At 45.4% G+C, this 27582-nt stretch overlaps 1 protein-coding gene and 1 long non-coding RNA gene across 2 annotated transcripts in view; one reads left to right on the forward strand and one right to left on the reverse strand.

The window, feature by feature from the left end:
- ZFPM1 (zinc finger protein, FOG family member 1) overlaps positions 1-27582 on the forward strand; it is a 128833-nt gene that overhangs the window by 92933 nt on the left and 8318 nt on the right. The window contains exons 5-9 of the mRNA XM_073554930.1: positions 11790-11929; positions 17034-17133; positions 17219-17428; positions 17829-18053; positions 19384-19479. Of these exons, the coding sequence (XP_073411031.1) occupies positions 11790-11929; positions 17034-17133; positions 17219-17428; positions 17829-18053; positions 19384-19479 (771 nt within the window). The remainder of the gene's footprint in view (positions 1-11789; positions 11930-17033; positions 17134-17218; positions 17429-17828; positions 18054-19383; positions 19480-27582) is intronic.
- LOC141058743 (uncharacterized) overlaps positions 3010-27582 on the reverse strand; it is a 152791-nt gene continuing 128218 nt past the window's right edge. Inside the window, exon 3 of the long non-coding RNA XR_012222288.1 lies at positions 3010-3676. This is a non-coding gene — a long non-coding RNA (uncharacterized lncRNA). The remainder of the gene's footprint in view (positions 3677-27582) is intronic.

Consider the following 27582-nt stretch of genomic DNA (forward strand, 5'->3'; position numbering starts at 1 on the left):
CATTATTACTTTTGTCAGATTCAAGTTAGTTCTGTGCCCATTGTGGGTTTTTCGGTTTATAAACGAGGGGTACCAACAATTTTGACCATGCGTGTATTCGCCCATCCTTGTGAGTAAATAACTTGCCCATATGGGAATAGCCCTTTAATAAATGTTACCCTATTGCTTAGCTGTTAGGACTATTGGGAGCGGCCATGGATGAACATACAGTGCTAACTTTGCTCTGGAGGACATTTATGTTTTAACCCGCACCTTCTCTGTTTTGTCTGAAGCCTTGAGCTGGGTCATCGCGTCCCCCTAAACCTGCTCAGATTAAAGATTCTTACCCCCCCCCCCCCATCCTTATCTTTTTGCGTTTCTCTTGCATTACGATCCAGGGATAAATCCTTCCCTCTCCCCTAAGAGTGTGACATCTCCTTCTCTCATGTGAAAAAAAAGTTCTCCTTGTTTTTTATTTATAATTTCAAAGAGCTTTCATTCAAATGTGATGAAAACCGGTTTCAGTTAATTTTATCTCCCCCCAGTTCTCCTGCCTCCCTAATCTCCAAATGCCTGGAGTTTGGGTAAAAACCTCAAGGTCTCGCTATCTGTGGGACCAGAACTCCACACAACGGAGGCACAGAGTGTTCTGATGGACATGGGAGGGAAGAGATGCCGCTGATAACGTCACTTTTTTTGGTATGTGTGGGTGGGGAGAATAATTTAAGTTATTTTGCTCCTTATCGGACAGAGCTTGCTTTGACGGCAGATAGAAGTATTTGTTTTAGATTAACACTCCATATCCAAAAAATAAAGGGGGAACTTTCAGCTGTGAATACGCCTATAACTTTATAAAACTTAGTAGATTCCTACATGAGCCTCAAGAAAAATCTCCTGTAAAGGTACTGTCACACACTAAGTGACCCAGTCAGGATCGCTGGTGCATCGCTAAGTGGTCGCTAGTGAGCTGCCAAACAGGCAGATCTCACCAGTGACATGTCAGCGGTCACTACTTACCTGTCAGACGAGGCGATGAAGACGTCCTCCCGCCCGCGTCCACGCGTCGCTCGTCACCACAGCAGGAAGCCCAGCAGTAAGCTGACGACGAGAAATGGCCCAGGCCGTTCTCGCACGATCAGCGATAACCAGCGGGGGAGCCGGTCGGAGGTATCACACATAGCGATAGCAATATCGCTGCTGCGTCACAAAACCAGTGACGTTATAGCGATATTGCTAGCGATATCGCTTTGTGTGACGGCCCCTTAAAGACCCTGTGGTTTTCAGATAATTCCCTTCAGCCATATCTTGGTATATCTGTCTCTTGGAAAGCTGAGTCCGAAGCAATATGGCTGCCACAGACTCCTGAATACTTTGTACTGTTAGCATTAATACAGTAGAAAAAAAAGCAGAATTACCATTCGGGAGCCTGGAAAAGCAGGGAAACTATTCTTCTGCTGAATTCATAGGTTAGAAGGCAATTTAGCAGCAGCCATAGCAGTGCACAAGTCATTGTGTAGTTCTGTAATGGGTCTGACATGGTGGGATATTACGTGTAGAAACTTTTAATAGGGAGGCAAAACCTCTTTATATAGAAGTCAGATTTCATCTGCATTGATCCCAATCACTTTCACTTATGGTGTATTCGGTCCAGATTTGTGTGCAGTGAAGTGAGATTGCAACTTCTTGTTGCTGAAAAATTCTTCATGGAAATTAACCTACAGTGCAGATTTTACAACCTGCAGCATGTCAATTCATTGTGCAGAACCAGGGTGCGTTTTAATGGAACGGAAAGGGTAAAAGTTTGGACAAATCTGCATGAAAATCCACATGCAACAAGCAGAGATTTTGATGCAGAAAAATCTGCTCCAAATGCCCAACATGCAAAATTAGCTTTAAGTCATGGCAGGAACACATAAAATAACAATCGATTATCTCAATGACCTCGGGTTTTTTGGGGTAGGTACAGTTTTGCACTTACAGTTGAACCTACCCATATGCCCTCCTTTTCCTCTGCTGTATGAAAGTCTTCTGTGTGGTTGTATACTACTGGATATACACAATGGTATACACATTATCGTGGACGTTAAATGACGACGTGTTGCATGAAAGCTGATCGTGGGTCATTTAATAGCCTGATTCGATGGCCGACCACAACTTCAAGGGCACAGAATGATCGTCAGTGTGATCGTTCTTTGTGTAGAATAGCATGTTCTCGGCAGCACGTGTCCTGCTTTCACATGGCAATGTGCAGGCAAGAATAATGATTTTTAAGAAAGCTTAAAAGTCACACGATCACCCGATGATCTTTTTGTTTGTTGTATGTTTAGAAGCAGCGCAGAGGGATTCTCATGGAAATGCTTAGTGCCTCTACCTTGTGCCAGTCATTACACTGGCTACCCATCCACTCCAGAATTCAGTATAAACTTATTACCCTCACCCACAAAGCCCTCCATAGCTCAGCACCACCCTACATCTCCTCCCTTGTTTCAGTATACCACCCTACCCGCGCCCTCCGTTCTGCTGATGACCTGAGGTTAGCATCCTCAATAGTCAGAACCTCCCACTCCCGTCTCCAAGACTTTACACGTGCCGCGCCAATTCTTTGGAATGCACTTCCCAGGTCAATACGATTAGTCCCCAATCCCCACAATTTTAAGCGTGTCCTGAAAACGCATTTATTCAGACTCGCCTATCGCCTCAACACATTAACCTAATCTATCCCTGTGTGGCACAGCCAAAAGTTTTACCATAACCAGATTTCCCGCATCATGTTCCCACATGCTTTATGCATCCATTAGCCCTCTGTGTTTGTACTGTTACACACTTAACATTATGGCTGGTCCCTACAATCAGGGCAACTGTTACCACCCACCCTTCGTGTCTCCCTTTTTTCATCATAGACTGTAAGCTTGCGAGCAGGACCCTCATTCCTCTTGGTATCTGTTATGATCTATGTGATTATTGTTATGCTGTAATGTCTATTGTCTGTACAAATCCCCTCTGAAATGCAAAGTGCTGCGGAATATGTCGGCGCTATAAAAATAAAATTTATTATTATTGTTAATGGGGAGCATTGTAAACCAGTTAGTGGTTGAAGCTTGGCTACTGATCCCCAGAAGTCACTTGCTCCAGGACTGTAGCTACCAGCGTAATTAGAGACTGCAAGTGTGATATCATGGGTCGATGTGTGCACGTTGTCAGGGTTGGGTACATCCTATACCATGTATGGAAGCCCCACTTGTGTATGACTGCCAGGTCACAGTATGCTGGTTTTAACCCCATAGTTTTCAGGATGAAGAATAACCATGTGCTGCTCGGTCCCCTGAATATGACCAAGTTATCTGGAGTCCATATCAATGCTAAGGACAATAGGACCAGGCACCCTCGAGTGTCCAAGGCCCCGCTGGCAGCCGGCTCTCACAATCTGAAGTCCCATTTTTCACAGTCATCCTCTGGCTATCAACAGCTGGGGTGACATCAGAGATGTGGTTCCCCCTTTCCGGCACAGGATATCAGGACTGCTCATCGTATCTGGCACGGAGCTAATCGCTCTGCACTTGCTTCCTTCTCCTGCCCCGGTTTCCTGGGAATAGAGGCTCTGCTATCCTTGGAAGGCCAGCCCCCATCAGCCATGTCTTCTGCTTTCTGTACCAGTAAGCAGGTTGAGGAAATATTCTGCCATTAGTAGTGGAGGGTCCTAAAGAGAGATATGAGGGGGAGGGGGGAGTCACAAATGATAGAAATCTTTGCATTATTGTGACAGTGTAATGGCAATGTCTGGACATCATGTCTGAACATTCACTGTAGATCAGTAGTCTCTTCCTTGGATATTTACTCAGTGACTGTACAACTAGGCAGATCTTCCACCCATAATCAATGAACACTGCTTCTCCGTAACATTCACGACCATCATTAATAACACTCTGAACGCATATTGATTTCTGCTATTATATAATCTCACTAGCTCGTTACTTTTTTGCTTGTTCCGCTTTATTTGTCCCTCCCCCATGCAGGTAAAAAATTCTACCTAATCCGGTTGTACTATCTGTGCCGCGTTTCTCATGGTGCGGAGATCTCGGAGCTATTAGTGGAGGTCACAGTTCAGCGCTGATAAACATTTCAGTTTGTGCTGTGTCAAAAAAAATCAATAAATGTGAATTGTGATTTCTAAGCTTTGTGATCACAGCCGAGGCGGAGCGGGGGTGACTCCAAACACAAGTCCCCCAAGGAGGCACATTGTGATGTCTACAAACTCACTGCCTAAAGTATTGATCTCATCATCTCCATCTCCTCCTCTGGGGTGAAGATCATGGCGGAGAGTCTCTGCACTAACACATAATTAATGACTATAACTTGTATCCAGAATGTCTGTTAATCATAAGAGATCTATGAGGCTGGGATCAGCAATATTGTGCCGCATGCAGGGTCGGACATGTCATTGGTGCAACCTGTGAAGCCCATTGAGATCCAAGAGGTAAAATGTTTTGACTGCAAATGTCCCAAATACTGTTCTTGCACAGAGGCCCTATTCTGCTATATGACCGCAAAACAGCATCTATTCATGCCACATCACCCCGCACCCCACTCCACCTTGGAGTATGTTCACACAAATATATTTACAGTCCTCATCCGCACCCTGAAGGCACATGGATCAATTCTAGTCAGTGTACTAAGGGAAAAAAAGTGCAGTATGCACAAGTCTGCTCCATTTTACAGACTAGACCAGTGCATGTAAATATTAGGCAGTTCCTTCACCCATCTGACAAGAACATGGAGCCAGTCACGTCCATAAAGTTCAGTGCTCGTCTGAACCTAACCTTCTGCTCTGGTGAGATTTTATATTATTATCTTGCAGTTTTGTGCTGGATTATCTGACCCAAGAGGAAAGGAAAAATTGCACTCAGATGTACCCCGCTAATACTGAACACCCACCGCGTGGAAAGTTTACTTTTAATTAAAAGGCTTTTTTTTTTCTTGTTTGTTTCTTGTCTACGAGTTGTCCAGACCATCTACAAAGATGCAGACTAAATAAGTTCGGGCATAGCAGTGACCCGTTTACCCCATAGCGGGTTACCTGACCAATATTCCACTAGGCGATATAGATAGAGATATATATATATACACACACAATTTTAAATGTTTCTATTGAACATCTGTCAAAATCCCCTTTTTCTGATCAGAGCTGTAAGGGTCCCGTTTCACTTAGCAACGTACCAGCGATCCCGACAACAATACGACCTGTAGGGATCGCTGGTGCGTCACTAAATGATCGCTAGTAAGCTGCCAAACAGGCGCTGTTGCGTCACAAAATCAGTGACGCATTAGTGATCTTGCTATGTGAGACAAGCCCTTTAGAGCACCGATCCTAGGCATGGCCTGGAGCCGCTTATTGGCACAATTATTGATTACATCGCTCTCGCCAATCACAGGCCACAGCCGCGGTGTGACCCCACTGTGACCTGCCTAAGACTGGAGCTGTGAGCCCCGATCCTAGGCTGTTTCCAGGGTCACCAGGGCCAGCTCTGATTGGTGTAATTCATGTCATCATCAGTCACACCAATGACAGGTCAGAGCAGTGGTATGTCCGGTCTGTGGCACTGCAGGTCCTCACACTAGCTGAGGATTCTTGCAGAGCGGTCACACGACAGGATCTGCTGCTTTGCTGGGACTTGTGGTGCCACAGAAGCCTGTGACACCACAATCCCTTTTTCAAAAGAACAGAAGAACGAAGAGAGACAACAATTAAGTGTTTTGACCCCCGATCCCTGCCGTTCTCTCTTCATCCACCCCCTGTGGCACATCCAGGAGCCGCCGAACTTTGATAAGTGATGCAGTTCACTCATCTGAGCTCGTGTCTGCTCTTTTACACTTTTTTTTCACAGACATTTTTTTTCTCCCTGGTTGCTTTTTTTCTTTTAGCTTTTTCTTTTCAGAAAAAAGTTTACACCAAGCACTATCGCCTTCACACACACAGTTAAAAATAAAGTACTGACACAATCACCATATTCATAAAAAAAAAAGTCCCTTCCGGTCATCCCAACAGCGCTACTCAGTGGAGGAGGCATATGCTTTCCTTGCCTCCGACACTGATAGCAAGAGAGAGGATCCCACATTACTTTACTTTTCAGATTTGTCGTTCTCTTCCTCCTCCTCATCTTCTTCCTCAGGTCCTGCTGAACCGCCACGCAGACGTCCCAGGACAGAAGATGAAGCAGCGACCACCATTCCAGAAATTGATCCAGCGGACCCCGTATGGACCTCACCTCCCGAAAATTATGAGCCACCGATTCCTGATTTTGTAGCAGAATCAGGTTTGACACCACCGGCCTCACAGAACTAGACTTTTTCAAAGTCTTTTTCCCTGAGGATTTTGTTAACCTCATGGTGGGCCGAACTAATTTGTATGCTCAACAATTTTTGACACAAAACCCGGTTCATCATTTTCCAACTGGTCTCCTGTAGATGTAGTTGATATTATGCATTTTTGGGGCCTGGTCCTTCACATGGGGATCCTGAAGAAGCCAGAACTTTGGGCAATATTGGAGTGTTGATATTTTGTACAACACTCCAGTGTTCCGAATGTTCATGGCCAGGACGTGTTTTGAGGCCATCCACAAATTCCTACATTATACCGATAATGCAGTGTCCCACACGAGATGACCCCCACCTTTGACCATCTGTTCTAAGTTCGGCCAGTCAAACATTTCAACAAAAAGTTTGCTTAAGTATATGTTCCCGAAAGGGACATCTGCGTGGATGAGTCCTTAGTTCATTTTAAGGGAAGGCTCAGATTTTGTCAGTACCTGTCCAGCAAGAGGGCCAGGTATGGAATTTAACTCTATAAGATGTGTGAGAGCACCTCAGGGTACACCCACAGGTTTAGAGTTTATGAAGGGAAGGACACCCGGATTGAACCCCTTGAATGCCCACCTGTCCTGGGAGTGAGTGGGAAAATTGTGTGGGATTTGGTGCACCCACTGCTGGATAAAGGTTATCACCTCTACACTGATAACTTTTATACCAGCGTCCCAGTCTTCAAATCCCTCTCTGCGCGAGATACCGCAAAAATCAGACAAGCATGCCAAAAACGCTACTTGGGCAGATGCTCAGAAGAGGTGACAGCAGAGTCCAATGTAGCGACCACCTGCTGGTAGTCAAGTACAAGAGGGATGTATTTTTCTTGACCACCATATACGGTGATGGCAGCACTCTCGGCATTGTACGAGGTACCTCTACACAGGTCAGCAAACCGGACTGTGTACTGGGGTACAACAAAAACATGGGGGGCGTTAATCTCTCCGATCAACTCTTGCAGCCGTACAGTGCTTTGAAAAAGGCCAAGATGTGGTACAAAAAGCTGTCAGTGCACATCGTACAAATGGCAATGCTTAACGCTTTCCTATCGCCAAACCGATACGTCGTACCTTCAGTTCCAGTAGGTAGTAATTAAGGCCTTAATCTTTGGAAATCAGAAAGGCCCCAGTACTTCCGGAAATGAAGGTGCTAGTATCGTACCAGGTCAGCATTTCCCGGGAAGGTCCCGCAAACTGGGGAAAAAAAGGAAGGTTGCAAAAGAGGTACCGTGTGTGTTACAAAAGGGGAGTACGCAAGGACTCCATTTATCAATGTGACACCTGCCCCCACAAACCTGGCCTGTGTATGAAAGATTGCTTCAAACTGTACCATACCTCCATGCACTACTAATGTACTTACTAGTTTCCAAAATGATGTGTTTTTTTTTTTACTGTTTAGGGACATCAGGGGCTCTGCAAACGCAACATGACGCCCGCAGACCATTCCATCAAAGTCTGCATTCCAAAACGGCGCTCCTTCCCTTCCGAGCCCCGTTGTGTGCCCAAACAGTAGTTTTTTTCCCACATATGTGGTATCAGCGTACTCAGGACAAATTGGACAACAGGTTTGGGGGTCAAATTTCTCCTGTTTCCCTTGAGAAAATAAAAAAATTGGGGACTAAAAGATCATGTTTGTGGAAAAAATATGATTTTATATTTTTAAGCCCAGGCATTATAAACTTCTGTGAAACACTTGGGGGTTCAAAGTGCTCATCACACATCTTAGATAAGTTCCTTGTGGAAGTAAAAAAAAATGTTGCGAAAAGATCATCTTTGTGACTAAAAAGTTAAATGTTCACTTTTTCCTTACACGTTGCTTCTGCTCCTGTGAAACACCTGAAGGGTTAATAAACTTCATGAATGTGGTTTTGATCACCTTGAGGGGTGCAGTTTTTAGAATGGTGTCACTTTTGGGATTTTTATGCCCTATAAACCCCTCAAAGTGACTTCAAATGTGAGGCGGTCCCTATAAAAAAAGGTTTTGTAAATTTTGTTGTAAAAATGAGAAATAATTGGTCAACTTTTAACCCTTATAATTTCCTAACAAAAAAATGTTTCCAAAATTGTGCTGATGTAAATTAGACATGTGGGAAATATTCTTTAACTATTTTTTGAGACAAATTTCTCTGTTTTAAGGGCACAAAAATTCGAAGTTTGAAAACCGCAAAATTTTGCCAAATTTCTGTTATTTAGAAAAACGCAAGTCATATCAAAGAAATTTTACTACTAACATGAAGTACAATATGTCAAGAAAACATAATCTCAGAATCGCCAAGATCTGTTGAAGCGTTTCAGAGTTATTACCTCATAAAGAGACACTGGTCAGAATTGTAAGAATTGGCCCATCATTAACGTGCAAACCACCCTCAGGAGTAAAGGGGTTAAAGGGAATCTGTCAGGTTTTACTTGCGGTCCAATCTGTGGGCAGCCGGGTATAGAGGAGCCGAGCGGTTGCTGAAAAAGATTCATTATAACTTGTATATTACACTTTGAAATCCCTGGTGTTTGTATGGAGGAGTCCACTGGGTGGTCCTACTTTGTAATTGACAGTCATTCCTGTAGGACTCTGCATGTAGATATAGCTGTCAATAAATGACTAGGACCACCCACTGGACTTAACCGTACAAATATCCAGGATTTCAGTGTAGAAAATATAAGTTTTACTTAAAACTTTTGCCACAAACCTCTATATTGATCTGATCAGCTCCTCTTGCACCATAACATCCTGCCTGCAGAGCACAGACTAGTTTCATCATGACAGGTTCCCTTTAAAGCAATTTTGGATGGACCTCTCTTTCGGCTGACCCACTAGCCCACGCGTTCCTGCTAGCTCATCCATGGGGAGGAATTGTATGGCGCAGCAGTCACTGGCGCTCCATACAGCACATGTGGGAGTCCGGTTCCTCCTGTCGGCAGACGTGCAGGTTAGAGTGTATGATATTGGGGGGGGGGATATCCGTGGTAATGAGTAAAAAACTGCAGCCTTGCAGTGCTGGGGTCCTGAGTTCAAATCCCACCAAGGACATCTGCAAGGAGTTTGTATGTTGTCCCTGTGTTTGGTTGGGTTTCCTCCCACACTCTAAAGACATAGTGATAGGGAATTTAGATTGTGAGCCCCATCGGGGACAGTGTCAATAATGTCGGTAAAGTGCTGTGGAATTAATGGCGCTATGTAAATGAGTAAAATAAATAAATAAAAAAAATCTATCCCCCTTATCTATAGAAAAGTTTATGCCGCTGGGATCCTGTCCCTTTAAGTGCCTGTTCCTGGCGCTGCCCCAGCACTGTTGGTGCCTTCTTCCTTCATGCTCCATCTGTTGCTGGGGAAGTGTAATTGGGCTGTTAGTCCTCTGCCCGTCTCCATTGTTTCCCTCTACCTGGGCAGCTAATTACCTGATAGGGAACACCAGACCGATTCTTTTTAAATAACGCAGCAAATGCCCCGCCGAATACAACCCTCCTGGGAATATCCTGCGCCATTACCTCTTTGGAATTAACCCTTCACCTGCTGAATCTGTTGGTTTTAAAATTAAAAAAAACTACTGCTAAATTCGTCCACATATCAGGCATGCTGCGAATCTGAAAATACTTATAGCCTAAAATCAATTGCAGATTATTTTTTCCACGTAAGGTGCATGAATGGGTTTTGGAAAAGTCTGTCCAATTTGCATTTTCAAAGGGACCTCTAATCCCTGGTAGAACTGATCATTCATCTCATATAAAGTCAAACGTGTTATAGAAATGAACCTCTTATATTCTGGATATTTACCCCAATTCCCTTTTCTTTTTTTTTTTGACAGTGGCAACCAATAGTGCTACCTAGTGGTAGAAGTCAGCACTGCACTCTCGCTTTGACTTGCTTGTTTTGCAGCATGTTGATTCCCACTTCCATGTCTTACAAGTGAAACCCATTGTCTTATTAAACCCGGACACGATCAGCGCCGCTCGTCCTCCTCCTGATTGATCATTGCTCCCCCCCCACCCAGCGGTAAACGCGGCGTCAGCATTATACCAAGGCTCCCAGTGACCTTCTGCCTCTCCCAGGAAACCCGCTAATAGTCTGACTCTCTTATTATTTCATTTCAGAGCGACTTATCAGTGACAAACAGCCCCAGTTACCTGCAACATTTACTTAATGATTCCAGTGATAGGAAATAGTCTGATAATACGCAGACCAGCTGGCTGGCGCTGGCCAATCAGATGCTGGAGTGCGATGGGAGATTAGATTACGGGGGACTGTATTTGTTGTGGTTCGGAGTCACCGAGAACCAACACTATTGATACAGAGATAGGATTCAGAGCGGACTTTGCCTCCTGTGATAATCGGGGGAAAAAAAGATTATTTTTAACTACTCGCTCACTGAGTGCTCTTAATATTAATGACGGCGAGATCAGCGTTATCTTTACAAGCTCAGAGAAAAATAACTATCAGGGGGATCAGAGAGCGAAGGTCTGGGGGGGGGTCAGCGCTTCGTGCAGAGCCGCGGTATTAGCCTATCTTGGATAAAGCTGCGGTCGTTCCAGCACTCCGGGGCGTCCATATCGTGCACTGAGACCGTGAAAGCGGAAGATAATGCTGACAGGTGATGTTCACTTTTTCCAACTCTTACACGGATACAGTTTACTGAACGCCACGTGACGGAAAATGCATAAAAATACTATCTAATATCACGTAATATTCTGAGAAAGCTGTGCTGACAATGATTATGGCCACCATCTTGCTTTTTCAGACTTTTGCGGGTGACTTTTGAACAGGGTGACAGTCTCTTTGCCGGCCACGCTTATTGTCACCCAGCTTTCCCCGTACAGGATTTTTATCTTCTAGGAAGAAATTCTGTTTTACTATTCGCAATTCATTAAAATTTTTTGCAATCGTTGTGCCGTAATAATGATATAAATCCACAATGTTATTCACCAGCCCTCCATTACTCGTGCATTTACCACCGCCGTGCTTTCTCCATACGCTACAGAGAGGCACCGAGGAGCTGACAATCGTGTCTCTGCACCCAAGCAGCCTGGGAACCGAACTGCTGCGGTTGCTACTGTGCGGCGGCCCTGTTTGTTAGGTGTCCTCCAGCTCGCTCAGCCCGCCTTATCTGGGCCTCTGTGTATTTTCCTTGGTGGGGTTTGATATAGAGAAGATAGATGGATGTTTTGACATGGAAAGTGTCAGGCCAGGAGCCTTATCAGCTGGACATGAGCTCCCCGACCTCGCTGCTCTCCTGTTAACCTAATGTTAACAAAGGATTCACATTGATATTTTACGCTCAGCTGTAATTGTGATGTTGCAATAATAATCAGCCCCCCACCCTTTCGGCCTGTTAAAGGGATTTGCTCATTGCAGTGTTCTTATTTCCCTGCATGATCAGTGATGGATTTTCTATTCGCACAGTATAACCCCACATGGCTGCTTATATAGGTGGTAAAATGCTCACCCTGCTTCTTCTTTTTTCACAGAGGAGTTGGTTTTGGAGATCCCATCGCCCGATGGCATCAGTCAGGTTCGAGCCGAGAGCAACATCCTCAGAGGCTTTACATGGGGGCCGTACAGAGGAAGCTTCAGCGGTGCGTCGTCTTCTCCAGACCGGACAGACCTGGTAAGACATGGTGCAATCACACAGCGATGGGTAATGGACGCAGCGTAGGAGTGAACAGCCTGGAAGGGACCTGGACCTGCGCGAGAGTGATTACTAGATACTGGTGAGGCTGGCGATAAAGGGATTGCCTGTGTGCCATCTTCTGACCACGCTCCAATCTCAGTGGTCAGCTGCCGGATACAAGGAGACACAAATTTGGGTTGTTCTGCACATAATTGTAGAGGACACTCCATCCATCGGTTTACCGCGTTAATGCCCCCGTACACATTAGAGTAACATTGGCCAAATCCAACAATATCCACGAGTTCATCAGACAGTCTGTTTGGGGGCCCCCTGACTCTCTAATGACCAGTGATGTTGGCGGAATATCTGATTTTGAACTGTGTTGGCGACACAAGCTTTCGCCAGAGATGTCTGACAGTGTCTCTTTCATAGATAGTCATGCTACATAGCTGCCGGCCTAACGATCGGTCATCTGACAGCTATGTAAACTATATTGGGTCTTTAGGGTCTGTTCACATTGCATTTGCAGTGCATTGAAGATTTCCTGACGTACACCTCCAAAATATTCATCCACATGGAGAGTGCAGCAGATTGTTATTCTATGCAGGGACAAAAAAAACATTATACCGAAGTCTACCAGTCAGATGACATTGTTTCCCCCCCCATCAGGTGAATTTCCTGCTATGGGTACATTTTCCTGGCTGCAAACATAGCCCCCGGAAATTCTGCTGCAAAACACCTTGAAATGTCAATGTTTTTGCACAACTCGAAGTTGCACAAAAAATGTTGTGACTTGACATTTTTAGTCCTTGCCTATTCTGTCAAAGCGAAATGAGCTGGGTCGGACCATGGGGAAGGAAACCCGTTCCCAAAATTCAACATAATTTATGGATAAAAAGTGGCGTAAATAATGCCAAAAATGGGCGCTGTGCCCCAACTGGAGAAACATTTTTGACGTTTGTAAGATGCGTGCACTTTGTACTTTCATATTGTGGAGGTCAAATTCCTCTGTGGATTTTCTCTGCCTCCTGTAGATTAAATTTTGCAAAATTGCATCCTCAATGCTGCAACTCCGCAGAAAAATCCGCCCAAAAAAATCTGGATGGAAAGTGTGTGCTGTGTGAACACACCCAAACATTGCACCCCTAGTTCTTGTATCTTCAGATGTCGCTCAGCTCGGGAGCATTTAATGCGTCTTTCTTATAATGATTGCATTTAATTAAGATGCAAGTATTCGGTAACACATGAATATTGTTCTCTTTAGCAATGTCCTCCCTCTCCCAACTGTGTCATGTGGACGTGTGCAACACTGAAAGGGACTCTGAATATTTCCATCTGGCGCCAGAACATCCGCAATGTCCCAATTAAGAACTAAATGCTTCTGTTGTTGCGGGGGCACGATATCTCCAGATACAAATTATTTTTTTGGGGGGGTTGTGGGAGGGAACCTGAATGTCAGCTGATGGGGTGAAATAAGTCAAATATAAAACAAAATCTGAGCTTCTCGATCTCTGGCACAAAGAGGGGGAAGACGAGGAGGGGAGGGGGGCGTTATCTCCGCCGCTTTAAGGTTAAAGCTCGAAATTTTAGACGAGAGCAAGCTGGGTTTGTGATAGCGATTGAGTCCGTTATCTGCTCAGAATGAAATCCTTCATTAACCCCTTATCTCCCCTGTTCGGGGTGTTATGATCTTGTGGCGCCACTAGTCGAGACATAAGACAGCCAAGTGATTGATTCCTCTCTGATAATGTCCTGCCGTCACGATACTTCATTTATTGTCTAAATATTTTCACTGGTGTTTTCAGCGTTCGCCCCGGCCCTTATCGGGTGTCTTGATGGTTTGCAGCTCATCATTTCCCCCCCCCTGCTTTCCTAGGAGAGGCAGGATGGAGAAGGGCCATCCTTAACACTTTAAGTATCTTTAAACTTCCTCCTTTGCTTCTCTCGCTCTCCTTCTTGGCAGAAAACCATTTTCTCTAATTGTCGCACATCCTCTGATGAGATAGCCCTGTTCACAGGTTGCCAGGGTCCACATTAACCCATTTTTTACAGCCACTTAGAGGGACTCTGTCCTATCTATAATTCTGCAAAAATCTACTATAGACTTCATGTGGGGTCACACATTGTGAGCATGGGGGGCATTGTTTTGCCATTCTTTTTTAAAGATTAGAAGCAAAAAATGCTGCAATTTTGCCTTAATTTTGAAGAACTGCATTGCAATAGTATATCACAGCCATAAGACATGATGCCATCCTTCTAGAAAGTGCAGAAAGTTAAGGTTCATTTCCATTGAATGACTCTGTAGTGTAATTGTTTTTCTTATTCGTTCTTTTCTTGTGGTTTATCCACCGCAGAGTCCGGCCGAAGTCTGTGCTGAGGGTTGCACTACACTGGGCTGTGTCCTGCCTTTAGCTGCCATCTTTATTGTGAAGGGAGCGTCCTAGGATCTTATAGCAGCTCGGACCAGGACGCCGTCTAGTTTAGTGCAACCCTTGGCACAGACTTCGGCCGATCGGTGCTTTGGATAAACAGCAAAAGTCTCTTTATTGAGCGATTTAGGAAAAGCCGTGCACCATAAGAAATGGTGGAATCAGGAAATCTCTGTACCACATCCTCCGCTGTATATCTGGAAATTATTTCCTCTGGAAATACATGTTTATCATTTGCTTCTGCACCTGAATCCTCTGATCTGTGGCAGTGACACATTTCCATTTCATTGCACAATATTGGCTGCAGGTTTGAGATTGGCAGCCACTGTTCACATTACAAGAGACTTGCTGACATGAAATTTGTGGGTTGTACTACTCGTTTGTGGGATTGTACGTACATAGATGATTGCCTCGGGACAAAATTTGAAGGGAGCCTTATAAGTTTTGGACTGGTGCTTGGTATCCTTTTCCATTGGGCATTTTTTTCCTTTCAGGGTTTAGAATCTCATTCCCGTTTTAGAGAGACCCCTGTAGGTCTCTCTCTCTAATGTCGGGAGGTCACTATGGCCGTATTTTAGCACAATGTGCCTCTCGTTGTAGCCGCTATAGATGAATGGTCTAAATGGATGAATTGCGACCATTCTCTGGAGCAATGACTATCTACTGCACATGAAGTTGCTGAGCATCACTTCATTTTTTGTTGTAGTTGCCCTACATATATGTAAAATGGGCCGTACCCCCTCCCTCTGGGTCATCCTTTGCAGCGCTGGCTCCTGGAAACTGTGCCAGGCTTCAGAAGCCCCTTCCCTGGATAAGCCGCGCAGCGGATGCAGTCTAGATAGAGTTTCTGATGGTATCAGACAAAGTTCAGAGCAGAGACACTGACCTCTTTGTTCCAGAAGAAAACAACACATCTTGTCACAGACATTGAGATGGGGGAAGGTTTAAAGATACAGCTTCCCCATCCTGCACTCCTGCAAGTATTTTTCCACCCCTCCAAGGATCCTGGGTATAGAGATGGGCAGAATGATTCGGACTACCCTCACTTGGCGTCTAATTTGACTTTTCTTGGTAGCCGGATCAGGGCGGTGTTCAATTCTGACCCAGCGATCCTCTGCCCGTCGTCCCCGGCACCCCGCATATGTCATAGTATAGGATGTAGTAAGTGGCAAATGTGCCCAGGATGATGGGGTGAGGATCGCTGGCTCAGAAACACTGTCGTGGTCCATACACCCCAGAGGACTGGACTGGACACTAGACCAAGGTAGTAAAAATAATTCTGCTTATCTCTAGTATATTGTCATCTATAATAACGTGCACATTGATTTAGGTTGTATATTTACTAGACACCAGGTCCCAATAATAAGTTATCCACAATGTCCTATAAAAGGGTCCCGCTATTTTCCGGCAGATGCACAGGTGTCCTGTGTGCGTCTGTGGTGATATAGGCAGCTGCAGAGGTACATGGGCATTGTACCCACACAATGCACCGCAGTCACCGGATCTGTTGTCTCTACGCTGCGCCACTTTTATACCATCAAGAAAAATGAATAATGTTATATTTCCAAATCTTCACAAATGCAAACGAGTCTCTTCCCGAGTGCAGACAACGATTCTTCCCCAGTTCTTCCTAATTGCTTGTGACATCACAGCCCTCGTACTTTCCAGAAAGCATTTTGAGCAGCACCAGGAGAAGGTGAAGGAGGCAGGCAGCTCGTGTTTGACAATGAGGGCTTTTCTGCATCATCAGCAGTGCCCGGCTCTTTATCGTGCCGGGAACACGCGGCCCATCGCAGCGATAAGCCAGAGCTGACTAGCGCCAGCGCTCTGTTCGAGGGTCTTAGAAATATTGGAAGGAATAATTAGATTTCATATCGTTACTGACGCAGCCATCTGAGGATCAGGCAGATTAATTTCTCTTTCTCTGCGCTCATTAATATTCATTAGAGACATGGAAGGACTCGGTCCTGAGCAGAGTGGCTTCTACGGGAAGACTCAGGGCTCACGGCGTTGGTGTTCTGTGGTCCTGAAATGTTTAGGGTCCAAACGATTTTTGTGACGTTTAACCTGTAAGATCTTACTGCAAATATAATTATCTATAGAATTCACCTTTGTGGCCATGAGCGATGCAGGAGGCATAGCCTCTTTTTTTTTTTTTCCAAAGATTTCCTGTAAATGTGATTAGAAACATAAAATTCACATTGTAACACCATTCTTAAAATTTTCCATAGCGGTTTCACCTATATTTGCAGCATGGTCTCGTAGTAGAGGGCTTTACAGGCCATTGACCGCAGTGATGAGATGGTTGTAGCCGCTGACAGCATTAAACTGGGTGCAGAAAGCATCTGAGAAGCGCTGAGCGTGTTAAGTCCCTCGCAAAGTGAAGCGCGGTGACATTTCTCAGAATAACACTCGAATCGTCTGATAAGTCTCAGCAACAAGGATGCCCCGAGCTGCAAAATCTGCAACTGAAGGGAGAGACCGCCACCTGGTGGCCACTGACTCTAATGGCAGTTTATGGGGGGTTTTAATCTGTCCTTGAATAGGTGAGAGGAGCAAAAGGTCCCAGAAGCACATAGTATTTTCAGAACATTAACATTTACAAATAAAATAATTTACCGTAAAATATGGAGTGCTGGATTTTATAACGACCTCTCTCGTGTCTTTTGCAGAACACCTCCCTGTCTCTGGAAGTGGAAAGTGATTGCTGGCTGAGGAACTTGACTTTAGTCCCTTGTGAACTAGAAGCCAACTCCGTTATATATCGGAAAGGTGAGTAAGTCATAATGTATAAGGTCAGGGCTTCCAATCCCAGGCCAGTCTCTAAACCATCCTCCCCTGTAACCTCCATGTACAGGTGACCAGATCTGGTGCAAGACCTCACAAGACATACAGCAAGGGGATGTGGTCAAAGCTTTCCTTATGGCCGAGCCTCAGGCCATCCTCAACTTCAAAGTAAAAGAAGAACCCTGCGAACCATCCCAGGAGACCCCCATCCACACAGAATTTCCCCTACTCCCCCAACAAGCCGGCATGGCTGCGATACTGGCCACGGCGGTTGTCAACAGTAAGTGATGTGTTTGTAGCACTCTCCTGTCACCAGTGACGTCCCCAGTGTCTTGTAGAAATCGTCATTTTCAGAATACACAGAATCCTTGGCATTACTTCAGGTTGGGCATACATTACATTTAGGAGCATGGTGTTTGCAATTCTGCATGCATTTCATCATTCTTATTTGTGGGCAAAACAGCTAAAAGGCAGAGACACTTTCCCCCCTTTTACATGGGCCGATTTTAGGCCAGCAATGCACGCTGATTGCCTATATGATGTTTGGCGCTAGTTTACCGATCTGTATACATAGGGCGAGGAGAAAACACTGACTCATACAATCGTGTGTCTATATAGAATATTATGTATTAGTTGCTTTACTGCTTTCCCTGATATCTGTTGCATTCTGTCTATTCCAGAGGACGTGTTTCCCTGCAAGGACTGTGGCATTTGGTATCGGAGTGAGCGGAATTTGCAGGCACATCTCATGTATTATTGCGCCAGCCGGCAGAACTCCACCTCTCCATCGGTTGAAGAAAAGCCCAAAGACTCCTACCCCAATGAGCGAATATGTCCTTTTCCCCAATGTAAGAAAAGCTGCCCCAGTGCAAGCTCCCTGGAGATTCACATGAGGAGTCATAGCGGTAAGTACCGGAAGAGATTCCCGCAGATTTTTTTATATATATCAAAGGGGCATTATAAAGTGTTTGACAAGGCTTTAAGGAGCAGCAGTATCAATTAATGGAGGGTCCCAGTCGTGAAATCCACACAGACTATAGGGCAGAAGCACTGTACTCTTGCACACTGCAGTGTACAGACCTAATAGAAAGTCTATGGGTGCGAACGCTGCTGTGTACACATAGAAGCTGAACCATCAGTGCAGTTCTCAGGGTCCAGACTCCAAATGATCCACAGGGCTTTTAAGGGGTTCCAGCATATCAGAAATGTACACTTTTAAGCATATCTGTCAAGTTCATTGGATATAGGCTGTACCCTACAAAAAAAACAAAACCCTAAATAAGACAACCCTTAATACCCCCAGGGCACAGCATGGCTGGTTTCATTCCTCCGATCTTAGCACGATGACCCTTGGTGGTCACCTTCCTTACTGTCATGTTACCTCTGCAGCTCAAAACATCATTTCTGCAGCTTCTTAGCAGCCATGTGATGTTTATGTCAGGTGACCAATGGGGGACATGACACTGAGGTCAGAGGAACGGGTCCGTTTTTTATTGTATGCTGCCCCCTGGAGCCCGTAGTGGACAAACTCTTTAAAATATTGGTTTATAATTAGATGCTGAGTATTTGTAACAGTTGTATCCACTCCCCTCCTATACTGCCTGGACTGCAGACTGATACATTGTAACAAACAGTAATTAAAAAGAACTCTACATTTCCGTAAAATCAAACTAGATATTGCACATCGGCCTTAGGCAGGCATATTTTAGATATTGCTCTGGAAGAGACCAAATAAAACAAAAATATCTACATACTTTCCAGCGCTGATAAGGAATCCTGTCCACACAGAATGGAGGAATTCAGGTGAATTAAGGATACGGCGTGCAGCTTATCTCGAGATCTAATCGGGATGACGGTATAAGACGACTCCTGCGTCTTTAAATGCAAGCGGCCTGGTTAACCCTTACTGCCCTGATACATAGCAACAGACGTCTAGTAACCAGAGGGTTAATGTAAAGCATCTCATTGCAACAATCTGATCTGAGAACTATTTTGCGCTCCGGAGAGGGAGATATTTAATCTGCCGTCTCCTCTGTTTTATAATAGGCTCCAATCCATTTGTTCAAAGTATCCCCTTCAGATTAATAGCATCATAGGACGTTATCTCGCCATCTTAATCAGAGAGCAGCGCACTCCTCTCTATTAGCACAAGTGGCTAGCATCGCTTTGTGATAACGAGGAGCCCAAGGTACTGCAGCGAGAGGCTAAATAACCCTGACACTTATCTTTTCGCAGGCGAGAGACCGTTCGTGTGCCTGATCTGTCTGTCCGCGTTCACCACCAAGGCGAACTGCGAGCGTCACCTGAAGGTTCACACAGACACCCTGAACGGTGAGCAATGGGCTTCTCTGTATCTATCAGTTGTCACACTCCTAACATGTTTCGGGCAAATTCTGTGATTTTCTCTAGATGGAGATGTAGCAGAGCTGATCAGGTTTTGTGATCGATGTGCCCGGCGCTAGCTCACTGGGTCAGGCATTTTCTCAGTCCTGAGAAAACCCGCTGATCACACTCTGCTACATTCCGATGGTGACAATGTCATGTATTTTAATGCAGCTATCCTGCTTGGGTCAGGAGAGCTGCCAGCCAGTCAGTGTGTTTGGGTCAGGAGAGCCGCCAGCCAGTCAGTGTGTTTGGGTCAGGAGAGCTGCCAGCCAGTCAGTGTGTTTGGGTCAGGAGAGCCGCCAGCCAGTCAGTGTGTTTGGGTCAGGAGAGCCGCCAGCCAGTCAGTGTGTTTGGGTCAGGAGAGCTGCCAGCCAGTCAGTGTGTTTGGGTCAGGAGAGCCGCCAGCCAGTCCGTGCACTGTGTTCTGATCTTGGTCTGATTTATACGGTCATCAATATCTGCTCAATGAGGGTACGACACCCATCACCGAAGAGGATCAGCTGGTCCCTGCTGTCTGCACTAGTAGAACTGTTCACTTACGGACCTGTGCAGCTCCGTTGAGGGAATAATGGCCAAAACCAGGTATATTCAATCCCCTTTATTCAAATAGGGGGAGGATATGCATTGCCCAGCTGTGGACACTAAAAGTTGATGGGAGCTTGCTGTGCTGTGCAGCTTCGCAACTGAGCAGTTCCATCGGTGCTGGGAATAGCCGGGGTGTCGGGTGTCGTACCCCTCACAGGATGGTCACAAGCCATCAATATAGAGTACTGGACAACCCGTTTATCATAGAATCGCAGAGTTGGAAGGGACCTCCTGGGCCATCTGGTCCAACCCCCTGCTCAAAGCAGGATTCGCTAAATCATCCCAGTCAGATGTCTGTCCAGCCTCTGTTTGAAGACTTCCATTGAAGGAGAACTCACAACTTCTCGTGGCAGCCTGTTCCACTCATTGATCACTCTAACTGTCAAAAAGTTTTTTCTAATATCTAATCTGTGTCTCCTCCCATTCAGTTTCATCCCATTGCTTCTAGTCTTTCCTTGTGCAAATGAGAATAAAGTTGATCCTTCTACAATGTGACAGCCCTTTAGATATTTGTAGACAGCTATTAAGTCTCCTCTCAGTCTTCTCTTTTGCAAACTAAACATTCCCAAATCCTGCAACCTTTCCTCATAAGACAGGGTTTGCAGACCGGTCACCATTCTGGTCGCTCTTTTCTGAACTTGCTCCAGTTTGTTGATGTCTTTTTTAAAATGTGGTGCCCAAAACTGGACACAATATTCCAGATGAGGTCTGACCAAAGAGGAGTAGAGGGAAATAATGACTTCACGTGATCTAGACTGTATGCTTCTGTTAATACATCCTAGAATTGCATTTGCCTTTTTTGCTGCTGCATCACACTGTTGACTCATATTCAGTCTGTGATCTATTAGTATACCCAAGTCTTTTTCACATGTGCTGTCACTTAGCCCTATTCCTCCCATTCTATATATGCTTTTTTCATTTTTATTGCCCAGATGTAGTACTTTGCATTTCTCCCTGTTAAAAACCATTCTGTTAGTTGCTGCCCACTTCTCCAGTTTATTTAAATCTTTTTGAATCCTCTCTCTCTCTTCTCTAGTATTAGCTATCCCTCCTAGCTTTGTGTCATCAGCAAATTTAATCAGTTTACCCTCAATTCCTTCATCTAAATCGTTGATAAAGATGTTGAACAATACAGGGCCCAGGACAGAGCCCTGTGGTACCCCACTTGAGACATTCTTCCAACTGGATGTGCAGCCATTTACGACCACTCTTTACTAAATAAAGTCCCATGGCGCTTGAAAACCAATTTCAATGTCTTAAGGCCCCGTCACACACAGCGAGATCGCTGATTTTGTGACGCATCAGCGATCTCGTCAGCGACATTGCTGTGTGTGACACACAACAGCGACCACTCCCCCCGCCGGGTATCGCTGATCGTGCAGGATCGTCCTGGGCCGTTTTTTGATCGTTGGTCTCCCGCTGGCCATCATGCATTGCTGCGTGTGGCAGCGGGAGAGCAACGATCAGCGACGCTGCACGCTGGTATCTAAGGTAAACAGCAGGTAACTAAGAGCCACGCGGCTCTTAGAAACCCACTGTTAACCTTAGTTACCCGCTTGCTCGCAGGTCCTGATCGCTGGAGGGGCTGTCTAACGATGTACCAGCGATCCCATCCATGTCGGATAGTTGGTGGGATCGCTGGGACAACGTTATTTGTAACGGGGCCTTAACTGTAGCATAAAATTACAGAAGCACTATCAGTAGGCTATTGTGGGAAATAAATCCCAGTAGAGGAGGTGCTTTGTATGACAGGATTAAGGTGCTGATAGCCACAAATCACAGTCAACACCCTGGTCTGATGGTTGCTTTTTGTTGTTTATTTAGAATAGATACCATATGATTAAAAAATGCACACTCCTTGAATGTCACAAATATATATATATATATATATATATATATATATATATATATATATATATAAAAAAAAAGGGACACGTTGCTATAGAAGTACTTTTAGAGATGGTTGAGTAGCAAATTTTTGCCAAAGGGGTCAGGTGCCTATATTTATCGACAACAGGTGGTTATTGCCTTCCTATCAGGCTGCTGAAAGCCAATACTCCACATACTGAGTATAGTGCCAGTGGAGCTTTGATATTTTAATTATTCCATTTATATTTTTGCTGCTTTTTTTTTTTTTTTTTTTAACTATGTGGAACCAGAAAAAAAATGCATTAAAAAATTATTACATTTATAAGGGCAAAAATCCCAGATCATCTGCACGTTATTAAAAAATACATAAATTCAAAGTGAGTGAAATTGGGACAAAAAGAGCAATTTCACAATTTTTTTTTTCTTTTTTACTATGTTCACTAAATGCTACATAGCAAACATGTATAGGTTCTTTTTTTATTTAATTGGTAAAAAAAAATACAAAATTTGTCAAAAATAAATATAAAATGTCGCCATATTTCGAGACCCGTAGCGCCTCCATTTTTCGTTATCTGGACTGGATGAGGGCTTATTTCTTGCATGCAGAGGTGACGTTTTTGTTGATACCATTTGGTGTAGATACGATGTGTTGATGTGCTGTTATTGCATTTAATGCAATGTTGCGGCGGCCAAAAAACAATTCTGGAGAATTTTTTTTTTTCTCGTTACACCGTTTACCAATTGGATTCATTCTCTTTAAATTTTTAACTGGTTTCTGACAGCCGACGTACTATTCCGTCCATGTGACCTGGCACAATTTGACCATGGATGGAATAGTACATCATTCTCCCAGCTGACACCCAGCACTTAGTGCCAGGAGCGGTCATAGACCGTTCCCGGCACTTTAACCCCTCAACGTCTATTGACGTGCACAGTCCGTCATGGCTGGGTGTAACTTCCCGCACCATGACGGACTGTGCACATCATTCATTTGAACTGTCACTGCGTGTAAACACAACTGTCTATGACAACTGACAGGCACAGGATGAGGTGCAGGGACCCTTGCAATCGATCTGACTGACCAAACACAGTGAGTGCAGGAGCTCAGGGCTGCAGTGGCTGAGCATGCTGCACTGACAGCAGCCCCTGGCTGTTAACCCCCTGACTGCTGCGATCGCAGTGTTCGGGGGGAGGCAGAGGGTCGGAGGCTCCCTCTGCCCCAGATCGGCGTCCCCGCGATTACATGACAACCTCCGGGTCATCCAGCTACGGAAAGCCGCTGAGACCATGCTCACAGCATGGTCTCAGCAGCTTTCTCCATAGGTATAATACATTGCAATGCTGAAGCATTGCAATGTATTATACCTGCAACAAAAGTGAAAGTCCCATAAAGGGACTAGGTACAAAAAAAAAAAAAAATATGTAAAAAAAAAATTAAATTAAAAATTCCCCTAAAAAACACATTATGTAAAAAAAAATACACGTTTGGTATCGCCACGTCCATAAAAATACCATCTATAAAAGTGTCACCCTAGTTAACCCCTTCAGTGAACGCCGTAGAAAAAAAAAAAAAACACACGAAAAAGTGTGGTATCATCATACCGCTTGGAAACATGGATTTTTGTGAGTACTCACCGTAAAATCCTTTTCTCCGAGACGCTCTTTGGGGGACACAGGTACTGTGGGTGTATGCTAATGCCGCCTGGAGGCTGACACTAAGTGAAAAAAAGAGGTTAGCTCCTCCTCCGCCGTATACACCCTCGCCCCAATTGCGGGCGTAAACCAGTTTGGTGCAAAAGCAGTAGGAGAACAAACAAATCAGACATCAACCTTAATGCAGGTAACAACATGTCTAGAAAATTACCACCCTAATCTCATACAGAGAGCATATTAATTAAATAAACCGAAGCCAACTTGGCTAACAGGGTGGGTGCTGTGTCCCCCAATGACCGTCTCGGAGACAAGGATTTTACGGTGAGTTATCACAAAAATCCATGTTTCTCCTTTGCCTCATTGGGGGACACAGGTACTGTGGGACGTCCTAAAGCAGTCCCTGGGTGGGAAGTTGACTCACTGATCCAAGCTCCATGTACCTCAAGTCTAAAGGTGCGCCACCGCTGCTTGGAGAATCCTTCTACCCAGGTTCGCCCACTGCCCGAGTATAGTGCGCTCTGATCCCTGCAGGAATTGGTGCGCCTCTAATCCGGTAAGCCTCTTGAATAGTTAGGCGGGTCCATCTGGCTATGGTCGACTTTGAGGCAGCGAGTCCCTTCCTGCGACCTTCAGGGAGCAGGAACAGCGCGTCTGACATGACGAAAGGGTGCCATCCGCGACACGTACCTCCTGAGTGCTCTCACCAGGTCTAACGTATGCAGGGCCTTTTCCACACGGTGTACTGGTGCTGGACAAAAAGAGGGCAAGACAATATCCTCATTAATATGAAACGAGGAAACGACATTTGGCAAAAAAGGAGGAGCTGGTCTAAGAACCACCTTGTCTTTGTAAAAGGTCAGAAACGGGGCTCTGCAAGATAACGCTGCCAGCTCCGAGACCCGCCTGATTGATGTTATAGCTACCAGAAACACCACCTTCCAGGAAAGTTATGACAAAGAGATCTCCTGTAGCGGCTCAAATGGAGCTTCCTGCAGAACACTTAGGACCAGGTTAAGGTCCCAGGCGTCCTTAGTTGCCTTATAGGAGGTACCAAGTGGGAGACCCCCTGGATGAAAGTTTTCACCTGCATATTGGTAGCAATTCTGCGCTGAAAAAGGACGGATAAAGCCGATATTTGTCTTCTAAGGGAGCTCGTGGCCAACCCTGAGTCTAGGCCAGACTGGAGAAAGGCCAAGATGTTGGGAATAGAGACTCTCAGTGGAGAATAACAGCGGTCTCGACACCAAGCAAAGAAAATCGTTATTCCTGTTAGCATGGCCTCTCCGTGGGGCTGGGGGGCAGCACTTACCCTAGTCCTGTGTCCTCAGCGTGCGAGGCGTCGCTTCAATCTGAGCGCCACCACTGCAGGCTGGCCCCCGGAAGAAAAAAAGGATCCTGGGGGGCGGTACTTCCCGTTGGGGCCTAAATTTCTTTTGGCATCCACCAAGGCCACGGGGGGCGGGTACCGCCAGACCCCAGAATCACGGCCGAGACCGGATCCGCCGCTGCAGGAGCCCTCCCTGGCCATCCACCTCCATTCAGCTCAGGTAGAGGGGAGGGGGGCCATGTGAAGTAAGGACGGTGCAGGCACCCTAGCTCCATCTAACCACTTCAAGGGGTGAGGAGAGGGACCGTCCGCCACCTTGCCCCACCGCAGTCTTTAGCATTGGTGGGGCAGTGGGGGCCGCACGGACTACGCTTGTGCTTCTGTGCAGCCTAGGGTTTCAATACCCTAGGGTAGACAGGGCTAAGTCTCCATTATGTCCGACGGTGCGGGAGAGGATACGTGGAGGGACACTCGCACGTGCTAACCTGTTGTTGGTTTGGGGAGATTGGACCCCTTCCATAGGGTCCGTCGCCCGTATCTCACCTCCATGGTCTGACAATATCCCACGTCGCGGGAGAGGATACGTGGAGGGACACTCGCACATGCTCGCTCATTGTTGGTTTTGGGAGATCGGACCCTTTCAATAGGATCCGTCGCCCCTATCTCATCTTGATGTGAAAAAATGGAGCATCCGGAAAAAAATCCCCGTTGCGGGAGAGAATACGTAGAGGGACACTCGCATGTGCTCGCCCGTTGTTGGTTTGGGGAGATCGGACCCTTTCAATAGGGTCCGTCGCCCCTGTCTTATCTTCATGGGGAAAAAGAAGAATCAGTCTTGAGACAGACCGACGTGTGCCTCCAACAGACACTAAGCAAAAACTGGTTGCCGCCCGCAATCGGTTCGAGGGTGTATACGGCGGAGGAGCTAACCTCTTTTTTTCACTTAGGCTGGGTTCAAACGTACCGGAACTCTCGCGGAAATTACCGCGAGAATTCCGGAATTCCATTCCGCATTTTAAATTCCTGCGATTTTCCCGCGGAAAAACTAGCATTTTTCAAGCGTAGTTAGCTTGCAGAACTGCTAGCGTTTTCCAAGCGATCTGGAGCATCGCTTGGTGAACTGATTGACAGGTTGGTCACACTCGTCAAACATAGTGTTTGACCAGTGTAACCAACTTTTTACTATTGAGGCCGCCTATGCGGCATCAATAGTAAAAGATAGAATGTAAAAAAAAATTTAAAAAAAATTGTTATTCTCACCTTCCGACATCCCGCGCAGCCTTCCCGCCTCTCTCCACGCTCCCGGTCCCAGTATTCCTTTGCGCGAATTACCGCGATGACGTCCGTTCTCGCTGGATCGCGACGTTTCGCGGTCATTCGCGATGACGTCGCGCAAATGAACGCGAGACTTCGCAATCCCGCGAGAACGGACGTCATCTCTCGCAAAGGCTTACTTGGGACCGGGAGCGTGGAGAGAGGCGGGAAGGCTGCGCGGGACGTCGGAAGGTGAGAATAACAATCTTTTTTATATTAAATTCTATTTTTTACAGGAATATGGTACCCAAAGCCCGGAGGACAGTCTCCTCTCCTCCGGACCGTGGGTACCACCCGCAAATGTTCTGCTTACTTTTCGCATGGTGTGCACAGCCACATGCAGAAAGTAAGCAGAACAATGCATTCCTATGGGTGCGGGATCGCCGCAATTCCGTGAAATTAATGAGCATGTTGCGTTTTTTACCGCAAAGTGATGCCGCCGCGGTAAAAACCGCAGCATTAGCACAGCACTGTGGAATCCCATAGGAATGCATGGGATGCTTATTTTTCGCGTTTTTGCGGCAAAAACGCGCGGAAAATACCGTCGCGGAAGCGCGAAAAAAACGGTACGTGTGAACTCAGTGTCAGCCTCCAGGCGACAGTACCTGTGTCCCCCAATGAGGCGAAGGAGAAAAAGTGCAATAACACGTGATAAAAAAGACAAGATATAAACATGGTACCGATGAAAACGTCATCTTGTCCCCCAAAAAACAAGCCGCCATACAGCTCCATCAGCGGAAAAATAAAAGTTATAGCTCGCAGAATAAAGTGATGCAAAAATAATTTTTTTCTATAAAAGTTTTTATTGTGTAAAAAAAGCCAAGACACAAAAAAAATATATATACATGAGGTATTGCTATAATTGTAGTTACTCGAAGAAAAAAACTGCCATATTAATTTTACCACACACAGAATGGAGAAAAAAAAAATTCCTGAACTGCTGGTTTTTGTTCATTCTGCCTCCACAAAAATCAGAATAAAAAGCGATCAAAAAACGTTGTGCCCGAAAATGGTACCCAAAAAAACGTCAGCTCGTCCTGCAAAAAACAAGCCCGCACATGACTGTCGGCCGAAATAAAGAAAAATCATAGCTCTCAAAATACAGCGATACAAAAATTTCTTACAAAAAATTCTTCAAAAAAGCGTCTTTTAATGTGTGACAGAAGCTAAACATGAAAAAAAGTATAAATCTGCTATTGCTGTAATCGCACCGACCCGCAGAATAAAGTCACCTAATCACTAATACCGCACGAGGAACGGCATAAAAAATAAAGCCAATTCTTCACGTGGGGTATCAGTGT

Source organism: Dendrobates tinctorius, unplaced genomic scaffold (assembly GCF_039654945.1).
Source record: "Dendrobates tinctorius isolate UK_male_01 unplaced genomic scaffold, ASM3965494v1 ptg000214l, whole genome shotgun sequence".
In the NCBI taxonomy this organism is placed as follows: domain Eukaryota; kingdom Metazoa; phylum Chordata; class Amphibia; order Anura; family Dendrobatidae; genus Dendrobates; species Dendrobates tinctorius.